Genomic DNA, 24,295 nt, shown 5'->3' with positions numbered 1-24,295 from the left:
AAAAAAAAAAAAAAAAAAAAAAAACAGCTCCTCTTTGGCCTACTACTTTAGTGGTCTGTGATTCATTCCCGAAGGATGGGACTCATTGCAGGTATCTACTTATGGTTACATTTCCGGACTTTGTTTTAAGCGAATTATGTTTACTGATGTACGTATATGTTTGGAACAAAATACTTTATCACAATATATGCAATGTTTTACAAAGCACATTCATAGATTTTAAAAGCACAATTACGATTTAAATTGTTCACGTGAATTCTTAACTTCATGAACTTAAAAGACAACAAAATGGCGTACCTTGAGAGTTTGGGTAAAACTGCTTAGGAAATGGGAAAAATCCTGTGATCTCAGACACTTCTTGCCATAACAGCACCCTGAATCAGCACGTTAATAACATATATTCTTCAGTCATTCACTCATAAAAACAAGTATTTCTCCTCCAACTCACTGAACCACAGATCACATAGAAATCTTCGTCTTCAGGCTACTGGATTGTCAGATTCATAAAAAATATCACCTTTCAAGAGTTGAAATCATGGACGGCTGTTATCTATCACAGTAGGATTTAATATTCATTTAAGCTCTGTATGAAAGAAGCCGGTAGTAAACTATCGTAGCAAATTTACAACCTACGTAGCTACCTGCGAAAACGCCTACGTCACTCGTTTTCAAAGAACATTCATAACATCTACATCACCCATTCAGGAACATTTGCCAGAACATGAAAATAAGAAAGATGTACTATCGCAACAGCAGAGCCTTAGAAAATGTGAACCTCACTGTACTTCATAGTCTGAGAAGAGGACCTATGAATGCCTACAATAAATCTACGATACATTTCTAACTTAAAAGCTCATAAAATCAAGAGATGGTGAATGGATTAAGAATGTCTCTTCTGATTTCACAGAAAACTAAAGAACAGTCATCTTATGGCAGATGTAGTTATGAGTTACAGTATTATGATAAGTTTCACTACAAGAAAAGACCTCAGCAAAAAAAGGTTACATTTTTAGCAGTTGGCAAAAGCATCATCATATCTTTACATACTTTGGTCTAAAGTCCTTGCGGCCTAATATCTTCTGTAGCACCAATGCACAGGCCATTCTTTCTGTCACTTCAACAGAAGGTAAACGAGAAACTAAAACTGCTCCCAGCAGTGCTGGGTTGTGAACAGTTGTGAATATACATCAATCTCTGCAAATGGCAGACTCATCCAGCTCTATCATAAGGCTTGCAACGCTGTCTATTGATACCTCTTTGGTAGATCAAAATATTTTTCTTTACAGGACATGACGTTTCTCTTTTTTCGTGAAAAGAAGGTGAGAAAATATAAATTTAACATGGGGCAAACACCTGGCAATGAACACCAGTGAGTTAATGAAGAATTACATGAAAAACCCTGACAAAGAATGAAACTGAATTCACAACAATAACAAATTTCCAAACGTCCGATGGACCTGTTATCATTTTAGCAAAAACCTTAACCTTTGAAGGGGTTTCAGAGCTGGAACCTCACTTCCTTTGAAGCCATTTTCCTTCTTTGCCCAGAAAGTTCGAAACCAATTTAATCTTGGTTAGAGGTATGATAAGATAACGCAAAAAATTCCACCAGTTATAGTTCTGCGAGAAAACACTCCCTGCCAAAAAAAAAATGGTTCCAGTACCTAAGGAAAAGAAAATAACTTCCCCAAGTGCAATTAGAATGTGTGGTTGACAGCACACCGAGTTGATAAAACTTACATCATGTCAGAAATTCATTCATGATCATTCATTACAAGCCCCTAAATTCTTATATGACTTTGCATGCATTCTTGATGAGCTGCTTCTTCGAAGACTTTTTCTTCCCGTTCAAAGTGATGGTGTCGCCCTTCTTTAATTTGGCGGGATTTCCGAAGATGGCTGAAAGGAAAGTCTCTGATTAGCTTGATATGAAAGAGCTAAACAAATGGAATTTTACAAATCATGAGTGTTGTTTAACATTTTACGGGTCTTTCTTAGATAGTGATCCCCAAGGGTTTTCGGGAGTCGTCATCTAGGACTCATATTTCTTTATGATGTTGATAGTCTTTTGTTTATGTTTTGACGGTCATCCCCAACGGGCTTGTGCTAAACACGTCGCAAAGGTGGATTCATACTGGGTTATAAATTGTGGGGGTCACTATCTATTCATAATATCTATTTTACTGACTGTCAGGAAAGATGGGAGGGCAATCCATTAGTCTAAGATTAGTTTTATATCAAAATATATAAAGACATTTACACATTTGTATCAGAATTGTTCAGGATCAAGCGTTAAGTAGAAATCTTTCTTTCGCAACTCCCAAAGAGTGAATACGCACTGTTTCATAAAAATGAGGAAGACGGGTTCTATAAACAAACGCTTCTAAATATGTAGATATGAATAAAAATGATAAAATTACGAATAACAAACAAGGGGGAAAAATCTTTGAATCTAACAACGTACTCTACTTACTCTCAGTAACATCTTTAGAAGTGTAAATATCTTCGGGCTGTGAGATGAGAGCCAGATATCTCTCCACAAGGTAATTGAAAACCTGGTCTACGTTCAGGTCCTCCTTGACAGAAGTGCGATATAACCTCATGCGGCAGTCACGGGCGAAGCTCTCCACCTCCTCCCTGTTGGCGAAGAAGATGAATGTAGGATAATGCATCTCAATCCATAGAGAGAGAGAGAGACAAGACGTTTTGGCAAAAAGATGAAAAACTGTCTTGTAAGTGTATTTAAATCTTGTTTTAACCAAACTCGTTGCCAGTTCCTCTTCGACCACCAGGGTTGAAATATCTAATTTTTGTTTCTTCTATCGAATTCTTCCAGGAAGATAAAATGCAACCCTAGGAACTTCTAGCTTTCATAGAGCGGTTTTTTATGAATGCACAGCTTACTGCCTTCCAGGAAAAAAAAATAGTAATATAACCCCTAAATATAGCTGCAGAAAATAGGCAAGGCCTCACACACGAATGTAATTTTGTCAACAAGGCACTTTTAATGCAGACATGAAAATTGAACGAGCTCGTTACATTAATATACGAGTTGGTGATACCATCTCTAGGCTAAAAGATTTTAGTGAGGAGAAAATTTATTTTACAAATGGCTTTCAATGGCTTAACCTTTCATTGGAGTAACTGGACTTCTTACAAAACTCATACTGATATTAAGAGTGTAGGCGAGAACATCCCACCCACATAAAAAAACAAAAACAAGAGCACAAGTACGCATTTTGACGTGAGATATGAAATGGTACGGTATTATATTTAGGGCAGAGTCTAAGTCCTGATTACGAGGACATGGTTATACTACCATAGCAACACAGAAAGGAAGGTTAAAGAGTACTTTAATATATCACATCATTGTAATATAACAGAACGCTTGACTGAGATGTTGTGAACATGTCAGAATGGCTGAAGGACCAACATTGCGTCCGATTTCTTCACGATGAGTAGCCATGGCACGATAACGAAACCTTTAGAATCGCTAGCCACGGCTATAGCTGAATTTGACCACATACTGATGTCATAAAATTGAAAATTATCGATGCTAAAGAAGGCCAGATAAAAATAATCAACATGAGAAACGTTGTTCGAGGCATAAGAACTTCGGGAGAGGTACCGACTGTTTTATAGAAGAAATCTGTAATATGCAATCACAGATTTTACATTTCAATATCAAAGATACGACAGTAACATCTTTAGACAAAATAACAGGTCAAGAAGATGATAGTGAGGATATCTACAATTAAATTCAGATTGATTATTATTCACAGTATCTCATAAATTTTTTGTTCTTAGCGATTATAAAATTATCTCATTGTACAACTGTATTTTGACTGTAAATCTATCAGATAAAAATCAGGACTTTTGAAAAATCCAAAGGTAACTGCTCAATTACATTAGAACAACATTCGAGAAGACAAGATGAAAGTACTAATATATCAAAGTCTGAAATGTTAAAAATAATCATGAAAAAAGCCCAGAACCGAAGTAATAAAGGACGGAATTTGAACAGCAGGTCTACAAAAGGCTTTAAATGTCTGCCAACCATAGATAAGAATCTCGACGGTAGACACAAAACAAGAGACGGACATTCCAGAGGAAATGGCTGCTGGAATAGTCACGATGTTGACTTGGACATTTAGTGGGCAAACGACGCTAGTCCCTTTTATTTGTCTTTTAATGATTATACGACCTTCCTCAAAGTCGTTTAGGGTTCTTAAGCTTTATCTGTACTGATTCACACGTACACACACATATATATGTATATTTGTGTATGTATGTATGTATGTATACAGTACTTTTATAGATATATATATATATAATATATATATATATATACATACATTATTATAGATATATAACATAATTTTTATATTATATTATTATATAATAATAGTGTAGTATGTATGTATGGATGTATACAGTATTTATATATATATATATATTATATTATATATATATATATTCTTTTATATACATACATTATATATATATCTAGAATTATATATATACATACATATATATAGATAAATTTAATATATATATATATATATATATTTATATACATACATTATCACATTTTATATATATATATATATATATAATATATATATACTATATATATATATAATATATATCTATATATATATATATATATATATATATATATATATATATTTGCGTGCACTGAATAGCACAGTTTATAGTACTGGCAATACATCTATGAGAGTACGCATCATACACTTACGGTTTAACAGTAGCTTGATCGATCAAGTCGATTTTATTCTGGACTAAGACCATGGGTATACTGCCACACTCGTCCTCGACCTGAAAAGAATGTTACAATGAGCAAAATGGGCAAAATAACTTCTCCAATTAATGAGATCTAACAGAAGGCAGGCTTGTATAATGACGATAAAAAAATTGAGAGCTTTCATTTTAAGGTTCTTGGTTTCTGGTTATGTAAATTTTTTTTTTTTTTTTTTTGCTAAGTTATAAAAACTGCAACGAGTGAGAATGTTCAAGACTGAGACTCAAGTTTAAGGAACAATGAATTTATTATATATTTTATATATTATTCTTTATATATATATATACCGATACATATATATATATATATATATATATTTAAATAATGTTTTAGGGAACAATGAGTTGATTATCTATATATATATATATATGGGAGAAGGGAATAGTATATATATATATATATATATAAATATTGAAAAGAATAGCTATAATAAAAAATTTTAATACCAAAGAAACTTTGCTTAATAACCTTCTCTAATAAAATTCTAACGGAATTTAGTGTTCTCCTTTTCATCTGTAAAAATATGTATGATAAATTTTATTCCTGGGAGAAAATTAAAATTTAGAAAGAGAGCATCTTAGAAATGAATGATAATGATTTCAATTATTTATGGGCATAATATGTAATCTAAAAAGGTAAAAAAAGGGAAAATGAACACCAAGAGACACATCTAACAATAAACATATAACAATAACAGTTGTTTTAAAGTATTGAAAAAAAATGCAAGCAAAATAAACAATAAAAGACGAAATTCTGTGATTACAAATGACATATTAAAAAAAATAAAAAAAGAAGAAAAAAAAAAAAGAGGACAGACAAAGGACATCGTCCATCGACGCATACACCAATACCTTCTTCTTCCACTTCTTGAGGGCGGTGAAGGAGTCCCTGTCGGTGGTGGAGAAGGCCACGACGCAGGCCTGGGCGCCTCGGTAGTAGGCCTTGGTGATGGCGTCGAATTCCTCCTGCCCGGCCGTGTCCCACAGCATCAGGCGGACCTCTTCGCCGTTGGTTCTGCCGGAATAGGATCGATTGAGTGCTGCAGTAATTTACGTATGGTCCACGTCATTTGAATGATACCAGTGGTTCTTAACCTCTTTATTACCACGCCCTCTCTAAGAATTGGCCCTTCCTTCCACGCCCCCCTTGCATCTATGAGTAAAATTCCCTCCCAGATTTCAAAGAAAATGAAAAAAAAAAAAAAAAAGAGAAGGAGAACGGGTTTCGAGGGATAGGAAGGGAGGTCAATAATCACAAAAAATGGTCAGCCCAACGAGCCTACTATCGTTATAGAGTAGTAGACTCTAGGAAAGTGACGTCATAAGACGATACTTTTGCTTTTTTTCATAAACTTCTGAATATTAGTTCCTCACTCTTGTTACGAGAATAACGAATATAATTTTTAAAAAAGTTTTGTTTTCATTTTTCCTTAGGGGTCACGCCTCCCCTGGAAGTTGCTGACGCCCCCCAGGTTAAGAACCACTGATATAGATCGAATTTTCCACGGAAGAGGAATCTTTGTTGGTGTAATAATCATAATTTTACATGCATTAATTTGTACTTGACTGATTTAAGGAAATCATTCAAATTTTGATCGAGAACATAAAATGTGGTTTCCATCATTATTCCATTGATAATTTGTCTTTTAATTAATGTTACTACAAAATCAGCGGTACAATCATTCAGTTAAAAATTTTCAAATTTCATAATGAACTGAAAGCAATGCAGGATACATAACATACACTACAACAGTCGTGATGCCTAGTGACCTAACTACTTCTAGTCAAAGTCTCTTAAATGAACAACAAATCACCAGAGATCAAGACTCAGTAGACGATCGGATCAGACATTCATTCACTCAATCACTCCGGTTTATCCAAGACCACCGATCTCGGGCCTCAGTATGACCAGATGCCTCTAACACTAGACCCTTGCACTCAGCTATCCTCTTTTATATTGATTTTTTTAAACTCGATTTAGCGTCATCTTGTATAGGTGGGTTGCTTAAAGGTTATCAGATCATATTACTGCAGTTTTATCAGAGGAAATTAAACAAAACGAACCGATTATTTAATTCACTTATTAACATATATTGGCATCGCAACGACGAATCAGCAACATTGGAAATGTTTTGGGCTTAAAATCTAAAATAAAAAAGTTAAGTGTAAACGAATCTTTTTACATACACAAAATATATCAAATTAATAAACTTGGCAATTATTCAAGTCTCTTGAAGAAAACCATCTTTCTTAGCTGACATGAGGTATAACTTTAATTCTAATAAATATTACAAATAACTGTTGAATTTGTTTGCGAATATGGACGAATAATGTCTAGTATTTCATATAAAAGGAATGTCCAATCTTTGTAAAATTCTTAATATTCTAAAAACTAAACATGGTAGATGATCTATTAAAAACTGAATTCAATAATTGATGTATTTTGCACATAAAAAATAACCTAATTTCATAGATTTACAAAGTGATAAATACAGTTTACTTTTCATTATCTTATTTCATTAAAATAGTAATGCTTTTTATAATTTTGTATATTGATATATCAGGAAAATATCCAGTTATTGCAGAATTGTGTTCAACAATTTATGCATTGTTATAATAACATTTGCTCTTCTTATAAACTGGTAAGCGTTTAATATCTTGCATAAATGCTGTACGAAATAAAAACATCTACTTTTCACAGAAATAAACTGTTTCATGCTTTATGTATTTTTTATACTTAAAATACTCAATTTTGTAAAGCGTTTTAATCATCTAAGCAATTTTATCTAATCAAAATTCCTTATTATCATAAAAGTTTACGTTTTTCATGATAACAACATTGTATTTTTACAGAATTGTTGTTTAAATATTTAGTCAGTTTTAACAACAAAAACATCTTAAAAGTTTGTCCTTTCGTATAATAAAAGATATTGATTATTTTGTTAATACGCCAGATGTTCAGTTATTCAGATACTTGTGTGCGGTGAATATTTTATTTCCAAGAAATGTTGAGCATTTTCTAATTATGAAAATATTATTTTTACAAACCGGTTCATAATCTAAGATTTTTCATACTATCACATTTTTCGTAGAACGGGTAAATATTAAACAATTTGCGTATTACGATTTAATAAAAAATAACCAGACTTTATAGAATTGCCACACATTTTCATGATAAAATACCGAATGGTTCTAAAACTTCGCATATCTTGGTAATTACGTTATTCTTATAATAATAAAAGTACCACTTTGCAGAACCGCAATGTATTCTGTGAAGGCAAAACTGAAAAACCAGCTGATGAGCAAACAAAGGCCGTCACACCAGCCAAGAGACGGTGGACGGGTGGCTGGCTGGCTGCCTCCGCGGCTGATGTCCTCCTCCTCCTCAGAGGCTTTTAAATGACTTGCAAAATCAGCGCTGGCGTAACGTACCGTGTAACGGATGGGGCAATGGATCATACGATTGACCAGCGAGTTTAAGATATACGATGAAAAATATATAAACTCTCTAAGATATATAAGCACAATACAGTGGCATGGAAATTGTACACACAGATTGTTCAGTCAAGGAATCGATTGACAATATTCTCAATAACTGTTAATAAAACGCTGATGGTAATAATGCTAATAAAACCATATTTATTATATAAAACATAAAAACGAGGATGACTAGGTTCTCTCGCTTGTGAGGTTAGCACGCTATTACCGACACCTACACCTCTATGCATTACATACGCAGACATACGTATATACATGCATAAATACATACATACCATATATATATATATATATATATATATATATATATATATATATATGTGTGTGTGTGTGTGTGTGTGTGTGTGTGTGTGTGTGTGTGTGTGTGTGACCAGTTTAGTAGTCAATTATCTTATTAGCTTTTCAATTTTTTGCTAAATCACTCTTCTTCTACAATAAATCAAATTACTGTGATAAACTCTTCTCTCTCTCTCTCTCTCTCTCTTAAGTACTTACGTGATCTGTCTCTCTAGGAAGTCGACTCCGATGGTCTTTTTATAGTCTTTGGTGAAAGTCCCTTTGCAGTACCTCTGGATCATGGAGGATTTGCCCACAGCTCCGTTGCCTACGATTACCACCTGAAGGACAAAAAAGAAGAAGAAAAATATGAGTTAAGAAAGAAACAAAAACTTATAACTCTGTCTATATATATATATGTGGAGTCGCATGTAAATAGAAACACTCGCATACACATACATAATTTATATTTTTTTCGGCTTACACCTTTCCTCCATTTTTGGAAGGGGTGGCGCCAGAAGGTTACTTACTACAGCCTTCTGAATTCTCAGCAAATCTTTGGAGATGAGGTTGCTAGCCGTACACCCCTTTTCTTGACACCAGCAGATGCTGGTATACCCATAAGCCGATAAGTAGACCGGTGAGCAATAGTCTGGGAGTCAATGCGGCCGTACCAGTCATGAGCCCAGCACTGTACCACTTAAATCACGGCACCCTCTACCGCAGTCATTTAATTACTAGACTGTAAGGGTTTGTTTGTTTGTTTGTTGGTATGGTGTTTTTACGTTGCATGGAACCAGTGGTTATTCAACAACAGGACCAACGGCTTAACGTGACTTCCGAGCCATGTCGAGAGTGAACTTCTATCACCAGAAATACACATCTCTCACTCCTCAATGGAATGCCCGAGAGTCGAACTCGCGGCCAAGGAGGTGGCACGCCCAATCTTACCGACCGCGCCACTGAGGCGCTTCGACTGTAGGGGTGATTTTCAGTGGAATCTATCAGATTTAAACAGTGTGTGTTTGAGGAAGTCTATGTAAAGAATTGATTAAAAAATCTAGGTACCCACTCAAATAACCAGTGTGTCAGACAAAAGAAGACGTCATCATCTATCACTTCCCTTCTATAAAAAAATGAGTTTTAAAATATGAGAAAAACGAATGAATGGCGTGAGAGCGATAACAACATATTGGTCGTAAAGAATCTGACATACGAGGAGAAAGCCAGACAGATTCGACTAAGGAATGCCCCTGTGCTGTGTGATTAGAGGATTATATTTTTAATTTCTATCTATCAATCTCTTTGGTACGTTTATCTGTAATGGTAATTTTGTAATGTGTTGATTTACGATTTTTCCTTTTCCGAAGCATGGCGACCGGATTTTATATTACTAGTGTCAAGAAGGACTTTAAATAAATGTGCGAGACGGGAAAATCTCAATTTAGAGATTTTATATACCACTCCTAAGGTTGGACCATGAGCCTCACTCTGAAGACTTGTACATGGGCCACTGGTGACGAGCAGCTGGGCCCGGAGGCATTATCCCGAGATGTAACCTAGTACCAGGACCTTTCCTTATCTTAAAAACTAACCATAGAATTTCTTGAAAATAATCTCATTATGCTTCCCATACCCAAGTTACCACAATAGTACTGTACTACCTTTACCTTACCTAGGGGCATGTAAAAAAAAAAAGGGGGGGGGGGCGGTGAGGCTGGTGCAATACTAGCATACATCTCAGGAATTTGCGGCCAGAACTGGATGATTTTGTTTGTTTGTATGGTGTTTTTACGCTACATGGAACCGGTGGTTATTCAACAACGGGACCAACGGCTTTACGGGACTTCCGAACTACGTCGAGAGTGAACTTCTATCACCAGAAATACACATCTCTATGCCCTCAGTGGAATGCCCGAGACCAAACCGATCACGCCACTGAGGCGCTCCGAACTGGATGATGACAGGTTCAAAGGTGCAGTTCACATCCAACTGGTTATCGTTGAAAAATGAAATATATATACATATATACATATGTATATGTATACACACACACACACACACACAACACACATATATATATATATATATATATATATATATATATATGGATTTATCATACATTCACATATTCTTATCCAATATTACTTTTGTTATCATTATTCGAAATGTGATAATATTCCTGAGATAATATGGGGAAACGCATCTGTGCTGTAAAATGGACAGAGTTCAATCACTCAGGAAGACTGTCAGTTGAAAGATTTTTGAAAAAAATTCCGTATTTCCCAGATTTGTTTGCAATTTTGTTTTCAGATTACGCTGACCTTGTGCCAGCACGGGCTCTTGCTCATAGAGCAGCCCGTAATTGTTTGTAAGATTTAATACCTCCCACCAACCAATGATATTTGTGTACAATTAACCCAGCGCAAAAATATGCATTTAACAAGACACATTTTATCAGTCACTGAATTCTATCGATGTCTCCTTCCGTTGTTTCACTGTAAAAAAACAAAAAAAAAGTGGTAGAAAAGATCTACTTGAGAATATCGCACGAATATCATTACAATTATCCCAGGTAAGCTTTTTTTTTTTGTAGTTGTAGTTATCTAAGCTTTTAAATTAAGTGATGGATCACCGTCGCCCATCCAAAAATGCACAACACCTGAAAAACAATTACGCAAATAACTATATCAACATTCTCCTGTGGCCATTTGAAAAACTAAAATACCCACACACACACACACACACACACACACACACACACACACACACATATATATATATATATATAATATATATATATTATTTGTGTGTGTGTGTGTGTGGTGGTGTTAACGGACTATATATAGATATATTAGTGTGTGTGTGTGTGTTGTGTATGTGGTATACGTACTATATATATATATCTATATATATCTAATATATGATCTATATAATCATATATATATATCTAGTAGTATAGGTGTGGTGGGTGTGTGTGGTGTGTGGTGTGTAATATAAATAAACTATTCTACACTTTAATTCTATATATATATTATATATCTATTATATATATATATTATATAATAATTCGGGCTACAAATGTCCTTTAATATCTAATTCGCTCTACCTCGGAATTAATATATTTTTATATATGTTAACCGAAGGGTAATATTTTAGTTGATAAAGAACATCTGTAGCTCGATGTATGTACATGAATCGCGGTAGTGTGATATGACATAATTATATATATAAGTATGAATATACGCAAGAGGGCTTGTATCAGGCAGCAGAAAAAGAAGGAACAAACAAACAAACAAAACTCCGGTCTTCAATGCGCCAACGGAGCAGAGGAGACAGCGGCTTTGCAGCCAGGAACGGCCCCCTACCTCCTTTCTTTTTTTCCTTCCTTTTCTTTATTTTTAGCTAAAACCAGTGAACCACGGCGTCAACTGTTACACGCGGGACGCCGGCAGAATATCTGATGAGGCAGTGAGTTGACAATTATTGCGATGACGCTCGACACCACTCGATTCATAAAGGCCAAAACAGTTAACACGCCAGGAGGTGATGCAGGTAAGTGCTCGCCGTGTGAAGGTTTTCGTAGTTCAAGTGTTGATTGTGTATCAGCATTCGATTATTCATTTAATTTCTTATTACATACACATATCTAATTAATAATATATATATATATATATATATATATATAGATATATATATATATATAGTTTAAACACACAATGTATTCATATAATGTATATAAGTGTCACTGTAATACTGGGACAGAATAAGCAGACGGGGGTAGTAACTCGTTTGCAACAAAAATGGGTCTCGGGCAAGGGCAAGTTATGTCTCCACGACTTTTAGTATTCTTATGGATATGAGCGATTCGAACATTCTGAAAAAGGAAACAAAATGGAGGTGCAAATTTGTAGGATAAGAAAATGAGTCGTGAATAGAATAATGTCGAATGGTTAATATGTGTATATATGATTCAGTACTTATTCATGACAGTAAAGAGAAACTTCACAAACCATTGAGAACTTGTGTCTGTAAGGGGAAAATGTCACTGTCCCCCTCAAGAACGAACCCACAGAGCAAGAAAATTCCACACCACTGACCACCTAAAATAAGGGAAGCCTCCAAATAATCTTACCTAATGTCTACGTATCTGAAATGCACCCCTACTCCCAATGCCTTAAAGAACTGCTTAAGCAGATGCTGATGGTGTGCATTATGAAGGACCCTTTCCTCTCACACAGATGAGAACATTTTGTTGTAAGTAGATGGAGTATCGTGGGATCAGCCATTGTTGGAGTCCTTTTTGCCAACATGTACATGGCAGCTGTCATAGACAGAACCTTCGGTAACCACCAAAAGCCAAGAATCTATACCAAATATGAGGGTGACATCTTCTCACCACTATTACAACTGATAAACCGAAGAGGCTTGCAGACACCTTAAAAAGCAAGCCAGTCCTAAATATCACAGTTCAAGTCATTGAGGGCAAAACTCTTCCTTTCTTTGATGATCTCATTCAGAAGAAACAAAAAAACCTTGTATGTCACGTCAGTCTTTACAAAATCTGCAAGTGATGGCTGCTGCCATAACGCAAGATAGGAACGTTGTTGTCTGTGCCTGCATCAGGAGGACCTTTACGCACTGCAATATTATTTGTAAACCTGTCCAGTCAGAACTGAAGCAAGTGATACAAATATTAACAAACATCCGATATAGCCTCGACATCATAGAAGAATGATACAGAAAAAAAATATAAGAACTCAGCAGAAGCCAAGAACACAGCAAAAAACAGCAAAACTATATGCATCTACCACGACATCAACTATGGCACAGCAGAGGGACAGGAAGCAGATGCCATTCATAGAATCGTTACCTACGGAGTAACACCGAAGGCACCATACGAGAAATTATCCCTAAGTCTTCAGCTTCCCCACTTTGAAAGCTGCCGTTGTCATGTAGAGCAGCAGAGCCTCCAGGGTAAACCAAGGAGTCTAGCACCAGTGTGGCCTACAAGATTAAATGTTTGAAAGAGGTATAAGCTGAGGTGTCTAGACAAGGCCTCTAAAATAACGGGTCCAAACATCAGCGAACTGTGGATATAGGAGACAAAACCCTCCAATGGAACAATTTACCCACCGAGAAGAAAACTACGGGAAGCTGGTGATTACTAAAGCAATGAGCACTACCTTCTAGCAAAATGGAGGTTTCTCAGCAGACTTGGGCCAAGGGGGCCCAATTTCGTGGAAATTCACGAAGAAGCTCCTAGATCCGTCTCCGGTGACATTTCTTTAATAATTTTAACTTTATGATTTGTACAGTTTATGGGCTGATTTCATTGTTTACTTACTCGTTTGCAATCTAATTTGTTCACTGTACCGAACGATACATTAGAGTACAGCTCCATTGTATTTGGCTAAATGGGAGCAACATAGCAGCATTATTTGCCTTTTCCTTCAGGACTGGGAGCTACGGTATAACTATAACAATGTTACACCCTAAAGGAATGAGAACACATACACACAAATACACACAGACACACACACGCATATATAAATATATATATGTATATGTATATATTATCTTTTTTATGATATAATATACATAATTATATATTATATATACATAATCCTCCACTGCAGTTTTATTAAGGAACATCTGCAGTCACTTTAGAAAATCCACTTCACCGTTCTCATTCCAGCACCTCATCACGTGAGTCAAATGTAGCATGAAACTTGACTTAAAAGAGAGAGAGAGAGAGAGAGAGAGAGAGAGAGAGAGAGATTTCGTTCTCAACTGAGATGGGTTGGAACATGACGTTAAGCTTCTGAAAATACTGAAATAAATTTTCCCATGTTTCATATTTAGCTTTTTTTGAACTAATAATAATAATAATAATAATAATAATAATAATAATAATAATAATAATAATAATAATAATAATCTTCATACATTCTTTAATGATCATTATTATTATGAAGTGCATACAGTGACATGTAGTAACCCTAAAAAAAACTGACGACGTGGAAAAATTATATTGAAAAACTAATCACAAATTTTCGAAGCAATTCATCATAACATCAATAGATAACGTCTAGAAATATGTGTCTTATTAAATTTACTTAGTAAATCAATAGAACAAATCAGTGCACCTTATAAAAGTTTAGAACAAATTAACACTGTTGCGTTGAAAGTTAATTATTTTTCACGATTATTGCCATCATTTCTTGAGACTCATAAATAATAAATTCTTATTAGCTGTAAACTTAATACATTTCTACAACTGATAAATATACTAGCGCCATTAGACTGTTAAAACTTGAGTCATCCTAAATACTGATAAATACAGAATTATCCTAATATATTTCTTGAACCAATGCATATTTATTGACAAGAAATTAAGCATGCAACTAACATGCAAATATTCTTTTAATATATTTAGATTTTAAATTTCATCTAATTTCATTTTCGGCAAAGTAAATCAAACAACTACATTTCTTCCATCAAAACGTATGAATCATAAAATCTTACCAACGAACGATAAAATAATCCTGCCATTCACAAAACCCCAAATCAGCTCAAAACCAGATAATGAAATACCCTAATTCTATTTATTCAAATTTAATTCCTTTTGACAGCCAATATACACCGAGGGTGCAATCGAATATGCAAAACAGCCGCCGAAAAGGTGAAAGTATCTGATAGGTGAAGGACCCAAGGCAGCCTCCCTCTCTTTTCGAAAAATCAGCCATGTGGAAAAGGAGACTCCTAAAAGGATTATAGCAGCCTGTCTCATGGGGCATTCCTGCGGGTTCCGTACAATTTCCTTTTGGAGAGAGAGAGAGAGAGAGAGAGAGAGAGAGAGAGAGAGAGAGAGAGATAATTCAATCACGCAAACCCTGCAATCGCCAGAGACAATTCATATCAGTAACGTCATGCGGTGATTCGTGATGGTCAATGAAGCATGAAACTTATCACTTAATGAGGTCCTCCCTTCTTTTGTGCGACCACTTTTTTTTTTATTTATATTTATTCCCACATTCCTTCCTCTTTTTTTCTCTCTTTCTCGTATATATATATATATATATATTTAATATATATATATATAAATTTTTATAATAATATATAAATATATATAGATATGGTATGTATATGTCCTCAAGGAGTCATAGTGATTTGCCAGATCCAAGATAATTGTCCTGCACACATCACCCGTGAGCACGTTGCGTTCATCTTCGAGCCATTCACGAACCACGCTGTCAACATCATTTGAAAAGCACGACGGAAAACCGTTCCCTGAAACGCCGCAACAACTCTAGAAGAGCGAGTGCTTTCGCAGCTTTGCGGATTACCTAAATGAACGTGATCCGGTAATCTTAGTTGAAAGAATATGAAGAAATGAGGACTAAAAGACTTGAGCAAACGCAAGCATTTGTTCATATGTATCACTTTCTATCAAGTATTTCTAATTGCGAAGCATATGTCATTATGGAACGTTTTTTTTTTTACCTTGGGAGATTTAGCTCCCATTGTTATTGGACGTCAATATTTTCAGTTCTGTTTGTTTGCGTAAAACGTTATATGTGGATCTTTACAAAAAAAAAATTCACCAAAGGAGAACCTCGTGATTGGCATCTTAATGTATCATTATTATTAACATTATTGTTATCAATATTACGGCTGTAGGTATTCTTGTTATAAGATTATCAGGCTACAAAATAAAAAAGATATATGGTGCTCAAATGAGGAAATTCGAGAAACAAGTTGTGCCCAAAAAATTCAGCGAAACAATACTACACGTTCCTCGTGTTCTCCCAAATGCACATTTCATCAGAGTGTAGCTCCAAGGTCTGTCGCAAGACTCTCATTGCTTCATTTGAATTGTCGACCACTATGCTCACCTCTCTCCGTGATGATGCTGACACACTTCGGAGGATGAAGAGCCACGAGATGAATGATGCTAAAATGCAACGCAATCCATTAGAAATTTTCATGGGTGTTATTGCGGTGATTAGAATCTGGTATTGCAGGGTTCTTGTACAATTCGTATCGCTCTCTCTCTCTCTCTCTCTCTCTCTCTTCTCTTCTCTCTCTCTCATCTCTCTCTCTCTCTCTCTCTCTCTCTCTCTCTCTCTCTCTCTCTCTCTCTCTTATCTTTTCATTTTCAGCTTTTATCTTCTACTCTTATTGTTTAACATATTTTATGATTTTCTCTCTCTCTCTGTAGGTCATTTAAAATTTTTTTTTAACAATATGTTCAAAATATTTTCAATATTTTTAAAATCATTTTAAAAACATGTTGACAATCATTTTAACAATAACATCCCCCATCCCCTAATTCCCTCATATTCATCCTTATTCTAAACTTTCTCTCAATTACTTTCTGCTTTCCATAATACTTTCTGACTAACCTCTTATTCTCCCTCTCTTTTTTCAAATGCCACTCTTGTTCGTAATTATTCCCTATACATTTCTGCTACTCATTTCCTTTTAGTCTCTCTCTCTCTCTCTCTCTCAAAAAATCTCTCTCTCTCTCCTCTCTCTCTCTCTCTCTCTCTCCTTCCTCGCCAGAGGTCGAGGAACAGCAGCCTCTCCCTCCTCGAGTTCTCCTCATCCGAAATTAGCATATGAATGGCCGTTTCGCAGCTGGAGATGAAGAGATTCGATCACTCAAGGTTTATGCCAAAACCTTCTTTCCCCCTTCTCGTCTCTTCTTCCCTGTTCCTCGTCCTCGGCCGCTTCTCGGCGGGAGATTCCGATTGGGGGAAGAGTTGCCTCTGCCGTATATATATATATATATATATATATATATATATATATATATATATATATATATATTAATATATAACTAGAGAGGAACTGCTTTTCACATTGTATTCTAAACATGTGTAAAGATATCTCTGTCATATGTATATATATATATATATATATATATAATATATATATTATATATATATATATGTGTGTGTGTGTGTGTAGAGAGAGAGAGATAGACCATTGTACGTGGCACCCTATATAAATGTAAAAATATATCAATTTTATTGATACCGCACGTGCGTATACATACGTGTGAGCAATTTAGTGTCATATTTCTGTGCGTTTGATAAACAAAGCAAACACGATTACTTATTACTAACATAGTACTTCACGAATTCGAGGTGCTAGACTTTTCTTTAAAATAATTTCACTGGTCAAAACCAATCAGGTTCACTCAATCAGGAGTTTCTCCAAACCAACCTCCTTCTTTCTACATTTAGTGACGACTGGAGGACTCTCCCTCCTAGCAGTAATCTCCGAGGGACATCGCAACTATATCCTTTACCCATGAAGTCCTTCTCCAATTACGTTGGGCCGTGTTAGCAGCTGGACTTTCCCCGAATGATAACATCATCGCTGGATTCTTTTAATTCTTTCACTTCTCTTCTGCATGTTTCCCTTTGCTTTATTTAAAGTTTTCTAAAACCTACGCTTTACCGTTTACTATCCTCAAAGTTTGTCATTATTATTGTAATAATAGAACGAACTAAATCCAAATACATAAGAGATTCAGTAACTAAGACGTTATATAAAATCAATTTAATAGGCTTTAACAAAGAATACACAATTAACTAACAACATAATTCTTAATACAAAAACTTAAAAGGAAAAAAAGTATTTTTTTCAATGTAAGTAGCAATAGACTGCCTAACTGCATATCATTTATCTTTGTCTTTGTCTTCTTCTTCTCCTTCCATGTTTCTTGGGACGTAATTTGTCTTCGTCTCCGTTCACCATGACTTCTGCCTCATCAAGTCTGTGTAACGTCGCGTGTCATAGGTGTGCGCTGCCACTAACGCCATTTATCTTCACTGGCAAGTTCGACTACGCAAGTTTCCCTCCCCATCAGAGGTAGTACTCGGACGGATTTAGAAAACGGGCATCGAAATGAAATGCTGAATTAGCAGCTGTTGATGCGTGCTGTCATAATAAATATGATCTCTCTCTCTTCTCTCTCTCTCTCTCTCTCTCTCTCTCTCCTTTTCAACTACAATTAAGTAGGTGTCTTTACTGTTTACATACGTATATATGACAGTACTAATCTTTCTACTTGACAAACATATACACCTTACTATGCTCTCTCTCTCTCTCTCTCTCCTTCTTCTGATCATCTTCAGGAAATTAACAAAATATTGCTCTTTATGTTTACAGACATATACATAACAGTGTTAAATCTACTACCTGACAAACATATGCGCCCAACTACTTCCCACCCCTCTCTCTCGACACACACATACACAGTCGACATAAAGTGACCGAGCCAAAGAAAAAAAAATTTGTAAAAAAAAAAAGCCTTCTATCGTCAAGGTTTCTGTCATCCCGTGACTTCTAGAAGATATCGTGCGCAGAATCCCAATGAGATACATAGGCTATCTTCAGTCTCTTTTCCATGCTCATTTTTTATCTCTATATTCAACTCTTTACTTCGCTCGATCTTCTCATCTCTCCTGCCGTTTACCGGCTTTTATTAACTTTCTTTTAACTCATTTCCCCTCGTGAGGGATAGCGCAATAATAGCTTTCATTTTAATACGTGAATTCAATGTTGATTTTCGAGAGAGAGAGAGAGAGAGAGAGAGAGAGAGAGAGAGAGAGAGAGAGAGAGAGAGAGAGAGAGAGCACTGAAAATTTTCAAAATCTACTCCAACATCTTCAGTATTGCAAAGGACAAAATCTGCCACCACTCACAGAGCAGCGTAAAGACCTCCAGATGCTGAGAAGACCCACAATTCCACACAATTTCATAAAGCAAAGAATTCAATAGAAAGATCATAATTTCCATTGTCAATTCTTTTCCCAACACAACTGGGTAAATAAATTGCCAATGTCATCCCTTTTTTAACAATAGAAAGACATTTTCTAATGATTTTTCTCTCTCTTTTTCACTCAAGCGCACACGCACACACACACAAACACACACTCACATCAGGAAATAGCACACAGAGCCAAATCGTATATAAACATTCCAAATAAAGGCAGAGATCGTCCGCCCAGATAAATTAATGCTATTTGATCAGCAGAGAGAAGTTATATCGGAACAACTAGAAAAAAACAATGGAAAAAAAGATAAGAAAAACTCGTTTCGGCATTGCAGTCTTATCAAGGGTTAGCCCATAGAAAACCCGTTTCGGTTTATCGTTGGGGTCTGTCTGGTTCTTTTTAATCATTCGTGATTAGAGAGAGAGAGAGAGAGAGAGAGATTGGAAATATTTACTGTCATGGAACAGAATTCGTTGCCAAATATTTCAAGGAGAGAGAGAGAGAGAGAGAGAGAGAGAGAGAGAGAGAGAGAGAGAGAGGTTTGATTCTAACTTTTAATTAGTATAAAGAAGGAATTTCATTATTGATTTTCAGATAAAACAGATAGGTATGTACACATACACAAACACACCCACACACATATATGTATATATTTACACAAAGAGAGACGGCTTATTTTATTTATACGTCTTAGGATTGGTGTCCTCAGTGGAATGTTACACATTTTCTCTCTTTCTCTTCCTGCTCAGGTGAACAACGAAATACTTGATTAATTCGGGTTCCTTCGTGTAGAGAGGAGAGAATGGTACCATTGGCCCCCGAGAGAGAGAGAGAGAGAGAGAGAGAGAGAGAGAGAGAGAGAGTTAGTAGGTCCATTAAAGGACTTTTCCTGAGCGTAAACATCAAATAGCCAGTTTAAAAACGTCCTTCGGGGGCTGGGCCCACGCACCGATAAACATAAAAATAAAAATAAATTAAACAAATAACAATTACAAAACATACAATGAATGACCAGAACGGCGGCAGCTGGTAAGGAAAACCTTTCTGAAGAGAAATACCAAACCCGATATACGTCAATAAATGGTAAAAATTCTTGAAAAAATTATGAATTAAAAATGGAGAGAACAAATGAAGGAAAACTATTCAAAAAAAGACAGAACATAACCTTTCCAAGACATAAACAAATAAACAACGGTAAAAACAAAACCATGCAAGGAAAGGGCGTAAGCAAATACCTTCCTGGAACGAAGCAAATAATGAAAGACCACAAAACATAAAAAAAAGGCGTCAAGACGTTTAGAAAGCCTTCCTGAATGACCTTGAAACGCCCATTCCCAGACAGAAAGGAACCGAACTAGAGACAATATTCGTTACTCTGTGTTGAAATCTGCCCACAGGTCAAGTTGTGTACAGCGACCTACATGCCAAGTCTAGTAAAGTACATTTCATTTGGCATTTGACGCTCGCTATTGGCTACAGGGCGGAAAGACATTGTGAACGTTAAGGTCAGAGAATAATAGATGTCTGTGTTTATCTCTGTCTACCTACATACGCTTACATATGTACATACACACACGAAATACAGTATGGATTTAGAATGAGTAACAGAGTATGTATGTAAACGAAATTTATCGAGCAAGGTTGAAATAGGTAAAAAAAAAAAAAAATAATTTTCACTTTACCTTTCATGAAATGCCATTAAAATACAAAAAATAACGTAAATATGCCTTTAAAAATAAATACATCCCTTAATGTTGTAAGATTTGGAAATCAACCATAAGTAACAATAAAAAAAATATAAGTAAATATTAACTATGCATAATACGAATTCTGTGACGAATAACTGAGAAAATATGGATGACAAGAGATGACTTATCGACTGAAAATTGAAAGATTCGGGAAATTTGATTTTTAATCAGACACGAAACAATAAAAGCGGCAATCTGAGAAAACAGTCCTTAGGGACCTACGTACATGCCAAGGGAATGTGTGGCTGCAATGTCATGCCAAATCAGCTGCAATTTTAACAGCGGCAGAATAACAGGAGTCCTCAAAACGGATCTTTTAGAAGCAGTTCTGTTCCAACGGTAAAAATATTGCAAGTAATCTAGGAACAATGGGAAGGCCTTTCTTCGGTGTTGCTAAAAACCTTTCCTGCATAAAGATACTACGTGGGATAGTCTCTCTCTCTCTCTCTCTCTCTCTCTCTCTCTCTCTCTCTCTCTCTCTCTCTCTCTCTCTCTCTCAAGAGACTTTCTACAATATTTTGTAATGAAAACGTCATATTTCACATAAAGTCGGCAATGACTCAATAACCCAGAAACACCAGCTAACAAGTAATGCACAATAACGACAATTTAACCAAGCCAAAATACCTTGACACGCACCAATAATCAATGCACTTGTATAAACTCTTTCAACCTGACCACGAACTAACTTAAAAGCATATAAAAACCTATGCAACTTAAATATCTATTTCGCCTTGAGGAATCAAATAATGACTTCCAATATAACTTTACGCCCAGGAACAAATAAGCGGTCTTCCTTTACTTCTTAATTTCGCGGTATTTCCGTTATGTCTAATAAGTGCTCGTTACATAACATTTTCAAGATTTCAAGTATCATGATGATTAATGATGTAAGTAATAGGTGGTTTTCATATCTTCCTTTATATCATTAGCTTACGATATTTCTTCTCGATCACTGTGAGTTCTCACAGTTGTATTATTATTATTATTATTATTATTATTATTATTATTATTATTATTATTATTATTATTATTATTATTATTATTATTATTATTATTATTATTATTATTCATAAAATCTCATAATAGCATGAGTCACTAAACTGGTGAACACATCCACAATGGTGTAAGTGTAAATGTATATATTTTTAAAATATGTGTATATATTTATACACATACACACACACACACACACACACACATATATATATATATATATATATATATATATATATATATATATATATATCATATTATATACCATTATTATATGTTTACACTTACATCATTGTAGATTTTTCCACTATTATATTATTATTATTATTATTATTATTATTATTATTATTATTATTATTATTATTATTATTATTATTATTATTATTCAGGCTGACATGGAACATTGTCAGGTGTTAAAAAAAAGAACAGAGAAAGGAAAAAATGAGCGGTTAAACAACCACCATACCAATAATCCTAACAAAAACAGAAGACGAAAGCTTGACTAATGTGCCCCTTTGACTGGAGCTTTTGTGGAGTAAGAAAACCTGAATATTCAACGACTTGAGAAAAGGGCGAAAAAATGACCCCTAAATCAACTGCATCAAGCTTCAAATGCTGTCCATAGAGAATATAGGGAACTAACTAAGCGTCAAATTCCAGTAGCCACATTCAATAGGGGTTCTATGGGCAAACTGAACGGGTGAATAATTATTAATCGTTTTTTGATTTGAGACGTGGCAACAACATGACGCGGCTGTTTTTTTTTTTTTTTTTTTTTTTTTTTTTTTTTTGGCAATCCGGAGCCGCCTGAACACAGACCAGTTTATTTTTTATTAAATTTATTTCATGGTGCGTTCAAAAGCCAGCCGAACGTTTACTTACATTTTTAGTTTTTCTGCAAAAAGAAACTATCGAGATGGCCATTTGTCTGTGCGTCTGCACTTTTTCTGTCCGCCCTCAGGTCTTAAACACCACTGAGGCTAGAGGGCTGCAAATTGGTATGTAGATCCTCCACCCTCTAATCATCAAACATTCCAAATTGCAGCCCTCTAGCCTCAGTAGTTTTTTATTTTATTTAAGGTTAACGTTAGCCATAATTGTGCGTCTGGCGCCGCTACAAGTGACAACACAGGCCTCCACCGGGACGTGGCTGAGTGTCATGGGCCGCGGCTGAGAGTTTCATACAGCATTAAACCCTGTACAGAGTTCTTCAGCGCACCTAACAACCACCCGATTGTCTACAGTTCACTACTTACAAATTAATACTGTAGCTACAGCCAATTTTAGTCATGTAATTGCTTACCTTTCTATAACCACCTGGTCGCAAAGTTATTTACTTTTTAAATTTATAACCATTATATGTGAAATCTCAGAGCTTACGTGGCAGTGCATCATTTCGCACTTTTTACCAGTTTATATTGCACCTGAGAAGTATATAAGGTGATGCATTCATTTGTATATTTTTTGTTCCAGTGATTTTAAGTTGCAGTTGTGCATCTACTTAAGTTACATATTTTTCATTTACTATTACATGTCGTCCATAAGAGGAACTTACTCATTTTTTATTTATTGTACATTGAGCTCAAGAGCTACCTGATCGTGAACCTCATTTAATTTTTTTTTATCTTTTCAACCTCTCTTATAATACGCATAATCGTACATCTTATACGCTTTACATTTATTCTTTTGGATTGAATACCAACCAGATCGTGTACCTGCTCTCATATTTCTTTCTTTAACAAATTTGCGCTTCATCTACGAGTTATTAATATTAATTTTTCCTGGATGTCATTTCAAATATTTTTACCCGATCGTGAACTTAATTCTACTTTCCTCACTTTTCAGCCTTTTAATAATGCATCTAAGAATAGCCAATCCCTATTGCTAATTGCAATATTTCAATTTCTATCCTTGCATGTTGTCATTTCACGTTGTACTCAAGAGACGAACGGTGCACCTACTTGCTACCTTTTTTAGCGTAACTTTTTTTTTTTCCTTCCCATCTAATTCATCTCTGTGGGTTTACACGGGCAAGGACCTACCCTCTATTAATCTGGCGAGCGCCCATAAAAAACGGTTTTACGAGCTGGTTCGCTTACAGGGGCGTAGTCGTCCGCTTAAGCGGCATTAAAGGCGATGATAAACATCACCTCCTCCGCCGTG

General features: G+C 35.3%; 1 protein-coding gene across 5 annotated transcripts in view; it reads right to left on the bottom strand.

Annotated features, from left to right (window-relative positions):
• Positions 1–24,295, bottom strand: part of LOC135205635 (ras-related protein Rab-23-like) — a 187,519-nt gene continuing 163,224 nt past the window's right edge. For all 5 annotated transcript variants that reach the window (XM_064236441.1, XM_064236440.1, XM_064236445.1 and 2 more), the window contains 5 exons: positions 8,815–8,936; positions 5,674–5,836; positions 4,760–4,839; positions 2,474–2,637; positions 1–1,899 (listed from right to left, as the gene is read on the bottom strand). In XM_064236441.1, coding sequence (XP_064092511.1) covers positions 1,790–1,899; positions 2,474–2,637; positions 4,760–4,839; positions 5,674–5,836; positions 8,815–8,936 — 639 coding nt within the window. In that variant the 3' untranslated portion in view covers positions 1–1,789. The remainder of the gene's footprint in view (positions 1,900–2,473; positions 2,638–4,759; positions 4,840–5,673; positions 5,837–8,814; positions 8,937–24,295) is intronic.

The sequence above is a fragment of the Macrobrachium nipponense genome, chromosome 24 (assembly GCF_015104395.2).
Source record: "Macrobrachium nipponense isolate FS-2020 chromosome 24, ASM1510439v2, whole genome shotgun sequence".
NCBI classification, from domain to species: domain Eukaryota; kingdom Metazoa; phylum Arthropoda; class Malacostraca; order Decapoda; family Palaemonidae; genus Macrobrachium; species Macrobrachium nipponense.
The sequence above is the reverse complement of the archived record's forward strand: the minus strand, read 5'-3'. Positions and strand labels throughout refer to the sequence as shown.